Source organism: Typopeltis vanoorti, chromosome 17 (genome assembly GCF_054136105.1).
Source record: "Typopeltis vanoorti isolate ZY-2024b chromosome 17, IOZ_Tvanoo_1.0, whole genome shotgun sequence".
In the NCBI taxonomy this organism is placed as follows: domain Eukaryota; kingdom Metazoa; phylum Arthropoda; class Arachnida; order Uropygi; family Thelyphonidae; genus Typopeltis; species Typopeltis vanoorti.
In genome coordinates, this window is record NC_143565.1 from 776,366 (window position 1) to 793,274 (window position 16,909).

At 38.4% G+C, this 16,909-nt stretch overlaps 1 protein-coding gene across 1 annotated transcript in view; it reads right to left on the minus strand.

Moving 5' to 3' along the window:
- Positions 1-16,909, minus strand: part of LOC150097089 (myosin-14-like) — a 1,147,103-nt gene that overhangs the window by 107,484 nt on the left and 1,022,710 nt on the right. The window contains exon 37 of the mRNA XM_090407039.1: positions 13,509-13,633. Within this exon, the coding sequence (XP_090263165.1) occupies positions 13,509-13,633 (125 nt within the window). The remainder of the gene's footprint in view (positions 1-13,508; positions 13,634-16,909) is intronic.

Genomic DNA, 16,909 nt, shown 5'->3' on the forward strand with positions numbered 1-16,909 from the left:
TTGTAATAGATATTATTATTATTAAACAAGACCTCATGGAGTCAAAGACTCATCTAGGAGGTCCTTTTATCTTACACACACATCTCATCATACCATGTCTTAAACACATTCAAACTACTTGCAGACACCACGCTCTCAGGCAAGGCATTCCAATCACTCACAATTCTGCACGAAAAAAACCTGCCTCTCATTCCCTTACTCACACCCTCCTTATACAGTTTCCAGGGATGACCTCTGGTTCTCCCCTGATCTCCCACTATTCTCTGTAGAACTTCTCCACCATTGATCCTATAACAACCCCTTACCAACTTGTAGGTCTCTATCATATCTCCCCTCTTCCTTCTCTCCACGAGACTCTGCAAATTACATCTTTTCAATCTTTCCTCATACTCAACATTCCAGAGGTCAGAAACTACCTTAGTCAGTCGCCTTTGGACCCTTTCCAACATCTCTTCATCCTTCTGAAAACTCGGTGACCAAATCTGGGCACAATAGTCCAAGTGTGGCCTAATCAAAGCCTTATACATTGGAACAAGTATCTCCCTACTTCTACATGTCAGTGTCCTCCTCATCATTCCCAGAAGTCTTTGTGTTGTCTTCACAATTTTGGCGATGTGTCCCCTAAATTTTAGATTCTTATCCACTATCACCCCCAGATCTCTTATTTCCTCTACTTCCAACAATATATTCTCACCAAGCATAAATTCTGCATCCCATCTTTGTTTTCCAAATTTTAAAACTTTACATTTTGCAACATTGAACTCACATCCCCATTTGCTTGCCCAATCACTCAATTTATTCAAGTCTTCTTGCAAGGCCACAACATCTTCACTACTCTTTATGGTTCGTCCCAACTTTGCATCATCTGGAAACAAATGAATATCTCCATCCAAATCTTCACCAATATCATTAATATATAAGTTAAATAGTAATGGCCCTAAAACAGACCCCTGAGGCACTCCACTAGTGACTTTCCTTTTCCTGGATATTGCACCCCCATACACAACTTGTTGATACCTATCAGATAGCCAGTCTCCAATCCAATGCACTAATCTAATATCCAACCCCATCTGCTCTAGTTTGACTGTCAACTTATCATGAGGTACTCTATCAAAAGCCTTTGCGAAATCCAAGTATATTACTGTGTATCCTTCTCCTCTGTCCAAGGAAGCAGTCACTTTATTGTAATAAGTAAGTAGATTACTAAAACATGACCTCCCTTTAGCAAATCCATGCTGTCCATCAAAGATTATACCATTGTTGTCAACCCAACTCTGGATCCTAGTTCTCACAAGCTTCTCCAACAACTTAACCACAACATCTGACACACAGATAGGCCTATAGTTTGATGCTTGAGTTCGATCACCTCCTTTATGAAGTGGCACAATCTTGCCCTCCTTCCACTCTTTAGGAACTTGACCAAGTGCAAGACTCGTATTAAAAAAATATGTCAAGGCAGGTGTCAACTCTCTGGCACACTCCTTCAGAATACGTGGTGATATATTATCAAGTCCCACAGCCTTATTTACATCTAGTTTACTCAACTCCCCAAACACCTCTTGCTCACTTACAGTCAGTCTCTCCTCCCCATCATCAACTGCTCTTAATCTCTCCATGAAGTCACATTCATATGGTATGAAGGTCAGTAATAAAAAAACAAAGACAAAGAAAATAGGCAGAATCATTGAAAATGTCAACTGTGTTGTGAACGGAGAACCTGTGGAACAAGTAAACCATTTCAGCTACTTAGGCATGATTTTTAGTGAAGATAGTAAATTAAATAGAGAAATAGACAACAGAATCAGCAAAGCTGATATGGTGGGAAGTCAACTGAATAAATTCATATGGAATAAGAAATTAGTCAGAACACTAAATTAGCTGTATACAAGACAGTGTTCAAACCAGTTTTAACTTATGGATCTGAAAGCTGGGTCAGAAGTAAAACACTTGACCAAAGACTGGAGACTGCAGATATGAGAGTCCTGAGAAAGATTATAGGCATGAATAGATGACATCAATGGCAATATCATATTAAAAACGAGGATATTAGGAAATAACTTGACATTGTCCGCATCCAAGAATGCGTTAGCAGAGCTAATCTGAGGTGGTATGGTCACTTCAACAGAATGGGTGAAGAAAGATTAGCAAAACAAGTGTTCTCTGCCAGGTTGGCAGCAAAACGACCCAGAGGAAGACCAAGATATAGGTGGATTGATACGGTACAAAGTGCCTTAGACGAATAGAAATATAAGATCTGATAATGTTGGAGTCTTGACAAGTAACAGACTGATTTGGAAGAAAATTGTAGATAGGAAGTTAGTAATGATGTAATTTTTTCATGTAGTACTATCATATCCTGTACACCTCTTAAGGGTACATGGCAGGAATTTGATGATGATAATGATGATGCTTAACTTTCAAACGACCAAATATGTTTAATTTAAAGTAATTATTCTAACACGTGTGTTGTGTGTCCATAAATGCTTCACTATGAAGACTGCATGCCAATCACAAAGTTTTGGGAAGTAATCACTATTTATTGTTCATAAATTAAAAAAAAAAAATTATTTTGAATTGCTTTTGTATCTACGCAACTCTTTACAATTGTCCCTTTGAACTCTAACAGTGTAATCGTGTATACTTCGGCTGCGACCAAGACAGAAACTAACATATGCATGGTTTATGACTCATTATTGTAATTCATTTTTGAATGTAGTTAACATTCTCTCTCCCTAATGATGATGGTTACATAAGATTGGATGAAATATATTGGAGTCTTTAAATAAAATTCTTTATTTTTCATTACATGTGTAAGCCATTAAAGTAATTTAAATATATCTAGTGTGCATGATCCATTAAAACTGATTAAATAGTTTTCTATTTAAAACTTAAATCCAGATCCTTGTTATATGCACATGACTTCTCAGTTATCTGTTCTTCTTTTATTGGTTCTCCATTGAGAATACAATTGAAGTTTTTCACATATCTGCTTATTTTCATAGTCCTGGAGAATAGTGCTGAATTTATTTAGAAGCACATCATTTGCATAAAGCAAAAAGCTAAGTTTGATATTAACCCCTTATATCAGGTTTAATGCCACTTTCTTTCATTACAAGGGTGGTCTGAAAAGTTCTCGGCCTTGACCATAGATGGGAACACTATTGGTAAGATTTTTTGTCTAAGTTGGCACATCTGTCATAAGCATCCATGTGAAATTGCAAGTCATTCTATCAAGTAGTTGTTTTATACAGCTGTCTGAAGCAAAAGTGTTGTCTGTATCCCTTGAAATGGATAAAATTGAGTATTGTGTGGTTATAAAATTCAAAAGAAATTTATTTGAAGTTCATAAAAGTTTATAGGCACTCTACCCCTTCATTTTTAACAATTAAGAAATGAGCTGATGAGTTTAAAGGTGGCCATACCAGCCTTGAAGATGATCAACGTGAAGGATGTCCAAAAAAGTGTAACAACACCAGAAATCATTGATCGAGTAACGATATGGTATTGGATGACCGGTGAGTCAAAGTGTGTGAAATTGCTGAGACTATAGGCATTACAAAAGAACATGTAGGATATATTTTGCATGAAGAATTGCAAATGAAAAAGCTTTGCGCAAGATGGGTGTTGTGCTTGCTCACAGCAGATCAAAAACACACTCGCATGAAAATCTCTGAACAGTGCTTGGAGCAATTCAACATGAATAAAACTGATTTTGTGCATTGATTTATTACTATGGATGAGACTTGGATTCACCATTACACACACCAGAATCCAAACAGCAGTCAAAACAGTGAACAGAAGCCGGTTGTTCAGGGTCAAAGAAGACAAAATCAGTTCCATCAGCAGGAAAGGTCATGGCATCAGTGTTTTGGGATGCTAAAGGAATTTTGTTTATTAATTATCTTGAAAAGGGTAAAACAATAACTGGGAAATATTATTCTGATCTTTTAACCAGACTACATGAAAAATTCATGAGAAAAGACCCGGTTTTGCAAAAGAAAAAAATCATCTTTCATCAGAACAATGCACCTGCCCAGAAAGGTGTTTTGTCAATGGGAAAATTAAGGAATCTGCACTATGAATTGTTGGAACATCCATCCTATTCCCCAGATTTGGCTCCCTCTGACTTCTGTCTCTTCCCAAAACTAAAACTCTTCTTCGCCAGTCAGCTCGAATCAATATGTGATTGCAACTGTAGAGGGGTATTTTGCAGATCTTACTGAGAACCACTACAGGGACGGGATAATGGTGCTGGAACATCGCTGGAATAAATGAATGTCTTAAGGGAAATTATATTGAAAACTAAAAATAATTTTGAAATTATAAATTAAATTTTTCATTGTTAGGCCAAGAACTTTTCAGACCACCCTCATATGTTATTCATATAGATGGTGATTAAGAGTGGAGACAGAGTGTTATCTGATTTTACATTAAGCCATCTTATTTGGCTTCCTTGAATTCTGACTTATAACTGAAATATACAGTAGATTACATATTGCTTAGTGTGCAAAAGTGAAGCGTTCAGATCAGATTCAAATCTGTGTTTCTGAAGTTATTAATGTGTTTGAGAGATTCATTTTCAGGCAAGATTTTCTACAAGTGTCAGCACAAATTTCTTAAGGAGAATCTTGTTTAGCAACTTATTTTGCAGTTACCATATGTTTAGACAGTTAAGTTTGGCAAGTGCAAGAAGAATGATTGTTATGGGAGATTTTAATTACAGTAGTATAAATTGGAGAGAGGAAGATGCATGTAGCAATAGGGGAATGGAATTTCTAGAATTCTTGAGGGACAAAAGTCTTAGGCAACATGTAATAGAACGAAGAAGAGGTTCAAGAGTTTTGGATTTGGTCATAGCATCAGAAGAGTTGATAATAACTGAGATGACATCTCTCCCACCAGTTGGAGAGAGTGTCCATATGATTTTGACTTGGAAAATGAATAGACATGCAGGAGTATCAAAGAGACGGGAACTTATGTGGAATTATAAAGCAGGTGATTATGAGTGTCTTAGATGTCAACTTCGGGAAGTTTCATGGAGGGAGGAATTGGAATGCCGGGATATCATTAGTGTGTGGGAAATTGTGAAAGAATATTTGTTAGCAGCAATGGTAAGTTGTACACCACAAGTGAAGAAGAGGACACAATTTGGAGTAAAGTGGATGACAAACAATATTAAACAGGAATTGCATGCGAAAAAGAGGCTATGGAAGAGATAAAGAGACAGGTGAAGAGAAGATGAATGAAGAATATAAGACAAAGGCCAGAAGAGTGACTAGTGTGGTAAGGAAAGCAAAACTGGAATATGAGAGGAGATTGGCCCTAAGATCCAAAGAAAATCCTAGGGAATATTTTAGCTATGTGGCCAGTAGGAGGAGAAATGACTGTGGAAGAAAAATTGGAATAGAGTGACTGATGCAGAGGACATAGTGGAATTGTTCAATGAACACTTTATTGGAGTATTTCATCCTAGAGGAGTCAGTTTTAATGCTAGAGGGATAGGGCAGGTTCGAGGTTTAGAGGTACAGGAGGAGAGTGTGTTTCAGATACTGAGTACTCTGGATGTCAGTAAAGCTTTGGGACTGGATGGTATTTCACCAATTTTGAGAGAATGTGCTAGGAAACTGACAGTGCCTTTAATCTGGCTGTGGGAAAGGTGCCCAGGGAATGGAAGGAAGGTAAGATAGTGCCATTGCATAAGGGTGGTAACAGACTGGAAGTGTCTAATTATAGGCCAGTCTGTGTATCATCAGTAGTTGCTAAGATCTTGGAGAAAGTAGTGAGAGACCGTATACAGCATTCGGCATATGAGGGTAACGTTATCTGTGAGAGGATTTGTGAAAGGGCTCTCTTGTTTTAGCAATATGCTTGCCTTTTATAATAAAGTCACAAGAACATTAGATGAGGGAAAGGCATATACTGCAATTTTCTTAGACTTAGTGAAGGCATTTGACAGGGTGCCACATGATAAGCTGATATTTAAGTTGCAGCACATGGGTCTGAATGTCAGATTGGTCAACTGGATTCAGGATTGGCTGTCTCATAGGCATCAGAGAGTTGTGTATGGTGGAGCAGTTTCAAGGAGTCAGAGGGTTACAAGTGGGGTCCCACAGGGTTCAGTACTAGGACCTATACTGTTTAACCTTTATATCAATGACATTGCCAGTGGATTGCAGGGGGATATTCAGTTGTTTGCGGATGATGCGAAGCTGGGAAGGATTATTAGTAATAGTGCAGATGTGGTAGCACTGCAAGAGGATTTGAATAAGCTAGATAGATGGGTAAATGAATGGGGGTCAGTTTAATGCAGCAAAATGTAAGGTCTTCAGGTTTGGGAACACATCGATGGGATGCTGCATACTCTATGGGAGGAGTTATACTGGAGGAAGTAGGGGAGACAAGAGAGCTGGGGTTGATGATTGACAGAAACCTGAAATTTAGGGGACATATTGCAAAAGTGGTGATGGTAACACAGAGGGCTGCCGCAATCATGAGAATGACACTGACCTGCAGAGATAAAAAGGTTATCATTCCGTTGTATAAGACCCTGATCAGACCACACTTGGACTATTGTTTTCAGATTTGGTCCCCAGGATTTGAAGGGGATAAATTAACAGGTACACGGACGGATGGCAAAGATGGTTTCAGGGCTGTACAATTTTGGTTATGAAGATCGGCTGAGGGAATGTGGACTGCAGAGTTTGGTGGATAGAAGAAGTAGAGGTGATATGATTGAGACTTTTAAACTGTTGAGAGGTGGTTACAGGGTTGACACTGGGGAGTTCTTTCTCTTGGTTGAACAGCAATAAAGAGTGATGACAAGAGGCCATCCCTGGAAGTTACAAAAGGAAACTGTGAGCAAGGGGGTGAGGAGTGGTTTCTTTGCATGGAGAGTGGTTGAACTGTGGAATGCATTGCCTGATGGAGTGGTGAGAGCGAGAACTGTCGACGAGTTTAAGGAGTGGTATGATAGACTTTGTGTTTCTTAGGGGGGACCTCTTCTCGATGAGTCTTGACAGACTTTATGTTCTTAGGAAGGACCTCCCACGATGAGTCTTTTGACTCCATGGAGGCCTGAATAATAATAATAATATAACAAAAGGATGACAGATGCGCCGTAAAAGGAAGATGAATATATGATTTACCCAAACATAATTGGAATTATTTTAAAAAAAATGTATTAAAATTTATAATACCTTATTCTAGTCTCTATCAAAGTACTCTCCACAAGAGTCAATGCACTTGTCCCAACATTTTTTTCCACTGCTGGAAACAGTTCTGGAACTGTTCAACTGGAATACTGTTTATGGTTATTTTTATGTTTATTTTTCTTATTATTAATATGTTTACTTTTAATATATTAATATTAATATAATAAAAGTAAGCATATTAATATTAATTATTAATATGTTTACTTTTCTTTCGCTTTGTCCACATCAACAAATTGTTTAACTTTCATGGTTTTCTTTATTCATGGGAATAAAAAAAAGTCACACGGAGAGAGAGAGAGAGAGATTGAGCAAGTAGAGGGAGGGGAACAATGCCATGTTGTTTTTTGTCAAGAACTGTCGGACAGACATGGCCATGTGGGCTGGGGAATTGTTATGGTGCTGCAACCAATCTCTGCTACTCCACATTTCTGACCATTTTCGTTGCACCCTATCACACAGTCTTCTCTAAAAATTAAGATGAAATGTTGGTTTACTGTCTGTGCAGGAAGAACAATTTCTTTTTGTACAATTCAATTCACATAAAAAAAAAATCAACCTTGTCTTGACCTTTGATTGAACTTGATGTGCCTTCTTGGGTTCCAGTGTATTTGCATGTATCCATTGGCTTGATGCTTGTTTTGTTTCTGGATCATAGCCATAGCACCAAGATTCATCTGCAATCACAACGTTTGAAATAAAGTTCTGGTCATTAAGAACTTGCTCCCTCAAACCATGGCCAACATTCACACAATTTTTTTTTTTTTTTTTTTTTTTGATCCTCTGAAAGGAAACAAAGCAAATTTAGCAGACACACATTTCATTTGTAAATCTGTTAAAATTCACTGGTACAAACTCCATGACAAATTCATCTCTTCAGAAACTTGCTCAATGGCCTTTTGATGATCTTCATTGATTGCCTGGCAAACCCTTTCAATGTTTATATCATTTCTTCTTGTTGAAAGTCGGTCAGATCGTGGTTGGACTTCGACTGACGTCCTCATTTTTGAAACGGGAAACCACTCATAGACCTGTGTTTTACCTAAAGCGTCATCCTTAAAAGATTGCCGAAACATAACAATAGTTACAGCTGTAGTTTTACTCAAAAGAAAACGAATTTTCATGCACACTCTCTGTTCCTTGCGGTCAGCCATCACAAAGTCACCCAACTTGCTTGTAAGCACTAACAAAAAAAGCAGTTAGAACAACAAAACAGTTCACATAGGATGATGCCACTTGTCAGATTGGTGCAGAAAACTGCACACTCATGATGCCTAAGCATCATCCATAACTAGAAAATGTACATGCACCAAGTTCAAATTCTAGTTCTTTTTGGATATCCCTTCATATCGACATTGTTGAAAATCTTTTGACAAATACCAACAGTGAGGAAGGTCTGTTGGGTTTGTATAATATATATTATTATTTAACTGGAAGGTAGTCACTTGAATAAATCCCTTGTCACACCTGTCTGGAATACTGGATGAAGATTTGGATATTGGAGAGAAGAGAAAACCCCAGAGAGAGTTGACGGGTATTAAAATGAACACTGGGTTTGCAGAATGCAGCCCCAAGGAGAATTGACATGAATGCCATTTACACAGTTATTATTACGGGTATCTCCATGGAGTCAGTAGAATCATCACGGGAGACCCAAACTAGCAAAACAATATCTGTCATGTCTCTTCTTGAATTCATTTACAGATGAAGAGCTCACAACTAAGTCAGGCAATGAATTCCATTCACCACCCTCCAGGGAAAAAACCTTGTTCTGACACCCTTGTTAACCACACTCTTCTTTAATTTCCAGGAATGACCTCTTGTTCTTCCATCACTGTCACACAGCTGAAACATTTCCCCTGCATCAATCCTATAAAAACCTTTCAATACTTTAAATGTTTCTATCATATCCCATCCTTCTCCGCCTATGAACCAACCTCTGCAATCCACAAGCTCTCAATCTATCAATGTAGGGAGCATTTTTTACATCACTCACCAACTTGGTCACTCTTCTCTGAACCCTCTCCACAGCCTCCTCATCTACAAGGAATCCAGGTGACCAGACCTGAGCACAGTAATCCAAATGTCGAAATATCAATGCTTTATAAAGGGGAATAATAACCTCTTTATCTCTGGATGTCAGTGTGTTCCTCAATAACCAAGTAATCCTATGTGCAATCTTGGACACCTTAGCAATGTATCCTCTGAACTTTACCTCCTTATCTACCAACACCCCTAAGTCCCTAGCCTCATCAATCTCTTGGAGTACACAGCTGGTAATCTTTTAATGCATGCCTTTACACTTTTCCACATTGAATCGACATCCATTATCTTTTGCCCATTCTACCAGCTTATTTAAATCGTTCTGCAAACTTTCAAGATCAGCTTGATTTTTTATTGCGCTACCCAACTTTGCATCATCAGCAAACAACTGAATATCTCCCTGTAAGCCATTTCCTATATCATTTATATACAAATTCAACAACAATGGCTTAAGCACAGAGCCAAGGCAGGATCTACCTTTAACAAAACCATGTTGGCCGCTAGAGAGTATCATATCCTGATCCACCCATTCGTGAATTTTGTCTTTAACCAACTTTTCCAATACTTTTACCACTACTCCTGAGATGGCGATTGGTCTGTAATTAACTACTGCAGTTTTAGAGGCACCCTTATGCAAAGGAACCACTTTGCCTTACTTACGTTCCCTAGGGACCATACCAGAGTTCAAACTTAAATTAAATATCCAAGTAGAGAGGTTGACAATTCATTTGCACATTCACACAACACACGAGCTGATATTCCATCTAAACCTACAGCAGAGTTTGCATTTAAATTTTGCAATATATTAAATACCTCTGATTTCTTAGCTTCAATTCTCACATTAGTTATTGCTACAGGTACAGAGATATCCTCACTTGGGTGACAGACTTTTGAAAAGTGATCACTCAGTAACTCGACTATTACATCTGATTTTGTCACCTCAATACCATCAGCACCCACTAAAGTTATCCTTCCTAAGTCATTCTTCCTTTTACTTGCTACACAGCGGAAGAACTCTTTGGGATTACCCCCTGATCTCTATGGCTAAGGTCTTCTCATAATCTGATTTAGCTTTTCTTACTAAGCTGGTAACCTTCCTAGCTTGAGCCTTGTACTGATTGCCTTTCTCCTTGTAAATTCTCCATAACATTTTCTTTTTTTTGCAGATCAAGCTTGATACTACTGCTCATCCATCTAACGCCTGCCTTGTTTGACTTCCTGACCATGGGGACACAATCTGATATTGCTTTTCTCACATACCTGCTGATTTTATCCCATGTCATTGCTAACATCTTTCCCCTGCAATATGTTCTGCCATGGGATGGTTGCAAGCTCACTCCGAAGTTTGTTATAATTGCCTAACCTGTAGTTCCATATATACCCCTTCTTAATAGAAAACTTCACAGATTTTGCAACCTTCCAAGTCAATACCACATGATCGCTTTCACCAATTGGAGGTAACGAGGACACTGTACTTATGCATATAACCTCTGAACCAAAAACCAGGTCCAACACTCTCACACCACGTGTCCCTTCAGTTATGTGCTGTTTCAAGTAATTATCTCGTAGAAGATGTATGAACTCCATTTCCTTTTTGCTACGTGATATTTCCTCCTTCTAATTGATATCACCGTAATTAAAATCCCCCATAATAATCACTAAACCGGTACTCATTGCACTAATTTGCTGATGCATGAATTCAATATCCCCCCCGTACTCCCTGGCCTATAGCAGCATCCAACTGTATATTTGGTTGCATTGGTCACTATTTTGCACCAGACTGCCTCAAATGAACTCTCATTCACATGTCTATCATCTTGATATACTACTTTCTTTGGCTGCAACACATCAGCTATCATCAACAGTACTCTTCCCCCTGTTCTATCTTCTCTATCCTCCCCGAAAATACTGTACCCATCACATTCAATTCCAGTGACCACATCTTCTGCTGACAGCCAAGTTTCACTAATGCCTACAACTTTTGGTGAGATTGCACTGACTAATGCCAAAAATTCTTCCCTCTTATTTCGAATGCTTCTTGCATTGGTATACAAAAATTGCAGATTCCCTCTAGATCTCGTACCGGCTTAAGAACTGATATATAAGTCACTAATTTCATTAGTCCCATGCCGATTTTTATTCCCTTTCTTCTGTAATTTATTCTGCGTATAAGGATCAATAAATATACAATCAGTGCTAAAGTTTGTCTCTTTTACACTCAACCTTTTCAATATTAGTTTCCATGCCCAATTACTTCAACTTGTTCAGAAAACAGTAACATCTTCAATCGCTTATGTCCTTCCATGTTCAGATGCAGTCCATCTCTAGCATACAACTGTCTTTTTCTTTCAAACACACTCCAAACATCAACAAATTCCAGACCTCTTTTTTTGCAAATTCTTGCAATCATATTATTCATTATCATCGCTCATCTACTTAACTTGTAATTGTCAAAATGAGGCAGCACACACACTATCCTCCCATTGACACTTTTCCTCTTCACAATATCTAACAATGTTCTTAAATCTTTTGCTACCTGATTTATAACACCACTCAGGTCATTTGTACCCACCATAACTATCATCTTGTCTGCTTCATGCCCTCTCTTTATTGCTAAAGCCACTCTTTCTATTGTCCCACCAGCCAAGCACTCCTCATGCATACCGCTCTCCATACCCTTAATCATAGAATCACCATATATCTTACCACTCTTAACTTAATTCAAGTCACACAAGCATCACTCATGGACTCATTTTCTATGCTATTCAGCATGACTCTCCCAGTTTCATTACTCAACGCTCTATTACTTACCCCCCCCCCCCACTCTCACAAAATATCGTTTCTTCTAGGCCACTTGTGGTTTTATTTTGTTGACTCCCAATCACTCCCATACTATTTATTACCACATCATTCACCAAAGACTCACCCATACGTAATCCTGTTCTAGTTACTTCCGCTAAAGTAATCTCTATAGTCCTAATTTCTCTGTTTAACACATTAAACTCAGTTTTAACTTCCAGTATCTCTTTACCGAGCACGTCCAATTCCTCATGCAGAAGATGAAGGTCATTTTTCATTTTCATGGACTCCCGCCGAAGTTCTTCCGCTATGTTCTCCCAATGTCAGCTTCCATTCCTAAATGCTCCAGCCTATCCCGACACTTCTCACATACGTCGACATTTTCGTTCTTCTCATTTAGCCAGACCGACCACAGATCCTTCACATTCTTCGGCGCATACATGTAGCAGTTTCTGCAATGCATCCATTGAGAAAAATCTAATGCTGAGCTGGCCTTTCGTGTAGAAGTTCTGCGTGCTGCTAACGTACGTTTCTTGTTGGACGCCATCTTTACATGTTGAAGTAGTGAAACAAACTGCAGTGAAAACACAATATATACAACACAGTTGCAAACAATAACACCACTGAAGGACACTTGTATCTAACTGATGCACAACTGCAGCACAATTTGAGACAAAAAGCCACGCTATATTTAAATTTAAAAACACGTTTTCTAGACTAACTAAACATGACCGCCACATTCACCAAGGACACTCTGTTTTGCAAACAGAAAGAAAAGGAATGATATGATGGTTGAGTTCACTGAAACAACTATGACTATAAGGCAAGTGTAGCCCATCTGTTAATATAACTGCATATCTGTCATATAATAATAATAATCTGTTAATTGTGTATTCTTCTGGCTGGTTTGCTGTTTTATGAGATGAAAAAAATCTATACGAGATGGAATGATGTGACTGAAGTAAATTATTAAGACAATGCCGCTGACTTGGCAGTCAATGAATGTTATGTAAAGGATCCTATGGAATAGAAAGAGAGCAAGATTGTGCCAAAATGGAAACATCAAGCTATAAACCTGTTTGCATTTCCTCAGTGGTAGTTAAACAATAATGTCCCTAACACAGACTGTTAGACTATTACTAGCCACTTTCCTCCCCCAGTACACTGCTCCCTGATGCACAACTTATTGTGTATATCAGACATGAAATCTCTTATCCAGCCTACAAATCTGCTGTGTGACTGCATCTTTCTTAATTTAAATATTAACTTCTCATTTCACAGTTTGTTAAAAAGACATTGCAAAATATACACATACTGCTGCATATAAATTACCCTTATCCTGCATGTCTATTATTCTTCGGTGTGTGTGTGTCTTTCATAATGCTATTCTCTAAGAAATATATATTAAAAATCTTTAAATTTTTTTGAAAATATTAAGAAAATTGTTCAAAACCTCACTTGGATTCCTCCTCCACCTGTAGTTGTAAGTGCTTGATTTTACCTTCTAATGACAAAACAGTAGCTTTATTCCTTGACCTTTGGCTAGATTCTACTTCTTGTATCTTGAACTTAAGTTCTTTATTCTGCATGCAAAATTACATGTATTTAACAATAAATAATTTATACCCAAACAATATATTATTATCCAATAATAATATGGAACATGTTTACTAAGAAAATTTAATCGAAAAACCTCAAATGTTAGCATGATATACAGAATGCATGCAATAGTGCCAGCATTTAACCACATAACACAAATTGATAATGATAAGTGATAATGGGGGGTTAGCCGGGTGGTTAGCATATCCGCTCTCCAGCCAAAAGGCTGCAGGTTCGAATCTCGCTGTGGGCATGGATGTTTGTGATTGTCTGTGAAAGCACTAGTGGTGGTAGTTGGCAGTAGATGGCATTGGTGTTAGATGATGAAGGTTGGTGGAGTAGTGAGACGAAGAGTTGTAGAGTTGATGCCCTCCCTCGATGAGTCCTTGGACTCCCTGGAGGCGATATAATAATAATAATAGTTTGTTTAAACACTCAAATAGTTTCATGAAATAACATCGAATAAAAAAATTAAGCTACAAGCAGGTAATCACAATGCTAAATATTTTAAAAAAATATTAAAAATACAATGCACACATGCTATTTAGAAACTTGTTAGTAGTGTAATGTGTGCTGCTGGTCTCTGTGAGCATCAGTTCTTTTACAAGAGATGTCCAGTTAGGTTTGGTTTGATTTATTTGGATTTATGGCCAAAACATTACGTTGGTTATTTGTTTATGTGTATGTGTTCTAATGGACAGTTTAATTGCTTTGTGGGATGAAAAACGCGAGTTTCTGGGAGGAAAAAACCCTGCCATCTTGATATGAGACCAGCTAACTAATCTTCAGTTGAAAGAGATCTATAATAACAATGTTACCATTGAACTAGACAAGGAGATTCTAGTAGCAAGACTTATACGTTGGTTAGACATAACTGGTAATTAGTTTACGGAATTAACAACGCATATAAAGTATATTAATTAGAGGTAACTTTAATGAATAACTTCTATATTTCGGCAATGTCACATTGCCATCTTTAGGAACATAAAGATATGGTATGTGCACTCAGGAACTAACACAAAGCAAATGAGGAAGAAAGCAAGAAACTAATATTGTTCCAAAAGTCCTAATGGTGCCCTCTTGCTAATTTGGTAGTCTTGGCAGTTGGGCTGAAGTTCTCATAATGAAAGTCTCCCAAATTTGGGGCAGTTTCATGCACCCAAATTTGTTGAAGTTAGGAACGTTTTTTAGAGCTGCTGAAGATTCTTTGAATAATCTTTCGTATTTAAACTTGCTGCGATGAATTATTTTTGTTTTCTTCCAACGAATTTTATGGTGGGTATCTAAGGCATGGTCTGCCAGCCCAGAGCGGCTGTACTGGTGAAACCGGATGTAGTCTTGGTGTTCTGAAATCCTGATATTTGTTGTTCTGCCTGTTTGGCCAAAGTAGGACAATTTGCAGCTGCAAGGGACCTGGTATACACCAGGTAGGTCTAGGGGAAGTGGTTGGTCTTTGGTAGAGTGGATAAGGGATGCCAACTTTTTATATGGTCTGTAACAGGAAGTAAGGTCATATTTTTTGAGGATATTGGTTATTTTCTCAGAGGTGCCCTGGATGTAGGGGATGGTGATAGACTTGGTGTAATCTTTATTGTGGAGGGGGGTTGTGGTTTACAGGTTTTAGTATTTTTTGGATTTTTTTGGGGTTACAGCCATTGGCTAAGAAAGTGTTGAGGATGTGGTTTAGTTCAATAGTCAGGGCCTTGTCATCTGAGCAGATTAATTTTGCCCTGTTATATAGTGTTTTTATCACCCCATATTGTTGTGAGGGTGGGGGGGGGATTGCTGGTGAATGTCTCTGCCAGTGTGGGTGGGTTTTCTGTAAACAGAGAAAACCAAAGATCCATCAAGCTGGCGGGTGATTAAAGTGTCTAGGAAGGGGAGGGTGTTGTTTTCCTCTTTTTCTAAGGTACACTGGACTCTGGGGTGTTGGTTGTTTAAGTGTGCTAGGAAGGAGTGGAGTGTGTCTGAGCCATGTGGCCAAATAGCAAACACATCATCCACATAACGAAGCCAAATAGTGGTTTTTTGTGGGGCAGAGTTTAAGGCTTTTTCTTCAAATGTCTCCAGAAAGAAATTGGTCAAGGGTGGGGAAAGTGGTGAACCCATGGCTGTCCCCTCTATCTGTTTGTAGAACTTTCCTTGCCAAATGAAATAGCCTGAGTTCATTGTGAACTGAAATAGGGCTGAGATATCGGGAGGAAACTTGGCTTGGATGAGCTCAAAGGTTTCTTTGAGTGGGACATTAGTGAATAGGGAGGAGACGTCAAAACTGACCATTATGTCAGTGTGTTGGAGTGCGAGGTTTTCTATACTGGCTTTAAAGTGGGCTGAGTTTTTTATGTGTGATGGTGTGTTGCCAGTGTAGTGTGTGAGCGTTTTGGCTAAATGTTTGGCTAATTTATAGGTGGGGGAATCAATGCCATCCACTATGGGATGCAATGGCACATTTTGTTTATGTATTTTTGGGAGTCCATATAATCGGGGGGGTCTAGAGTTATAAGGTTTAAGTTTGTTGGTGACTTCCACAGGCCAAGAAGTGACTTTCTTAAGGAGTCTGTGGATAGTTCTAATCTGAGAGCTGGTTGGATTATATTCAATGAGGAGGTAAGTAATACGGTCTAGTACTAAAGAATTCAGCTTACCTTTGTAATCTTTTTGATTGAGTACCACAGTGCCGCTTCCCTTATCAGCTTTGGTGATTACTATTTTTTTGTTGTTTTTCAATTCTTGTAGGGCTGTATATTCGTTTTTGGATAAGTTGGATTTTGGAGGTTTGGCTTTAGTGAGAACACCGACTACATCCAGTCTCAGGTTGTTGGCGATATGGTTAGGCAGGTTGCGAATTACACGCTCTATTTGGATCATGATTTCTTCAGCAGGTATCCTTTTAGGAGCTAGGGCGAAATTGTGACCACGTGAAAGTGCGGTGAGTGCTTCAGGCTTTAAAACTGCCAACGAGAGGTTGACTATAGTGTTGAGTGGAAAGATTATTCAAAGAATCTTCAGCAGCTCTAAAAAACGTTCCTAACCTCAACAAATTTGGGTGCATGAAACTGCCCCAAATTTGGGAGACTTTCATTATGAGAACTTCAGCCCAACTGCCAAGACTACCAAATTAGCCTGGAAGAGGGCACCATTAGGACTTTAGGAACAATATTAGTTTCTTGCTTTCTTCCTCATTTGCTTTGTGCACATACCATATCTTTATGTTCCTGAAGATGGCAATGTGACATTGCCGAAATATAGAAGTTATTCAT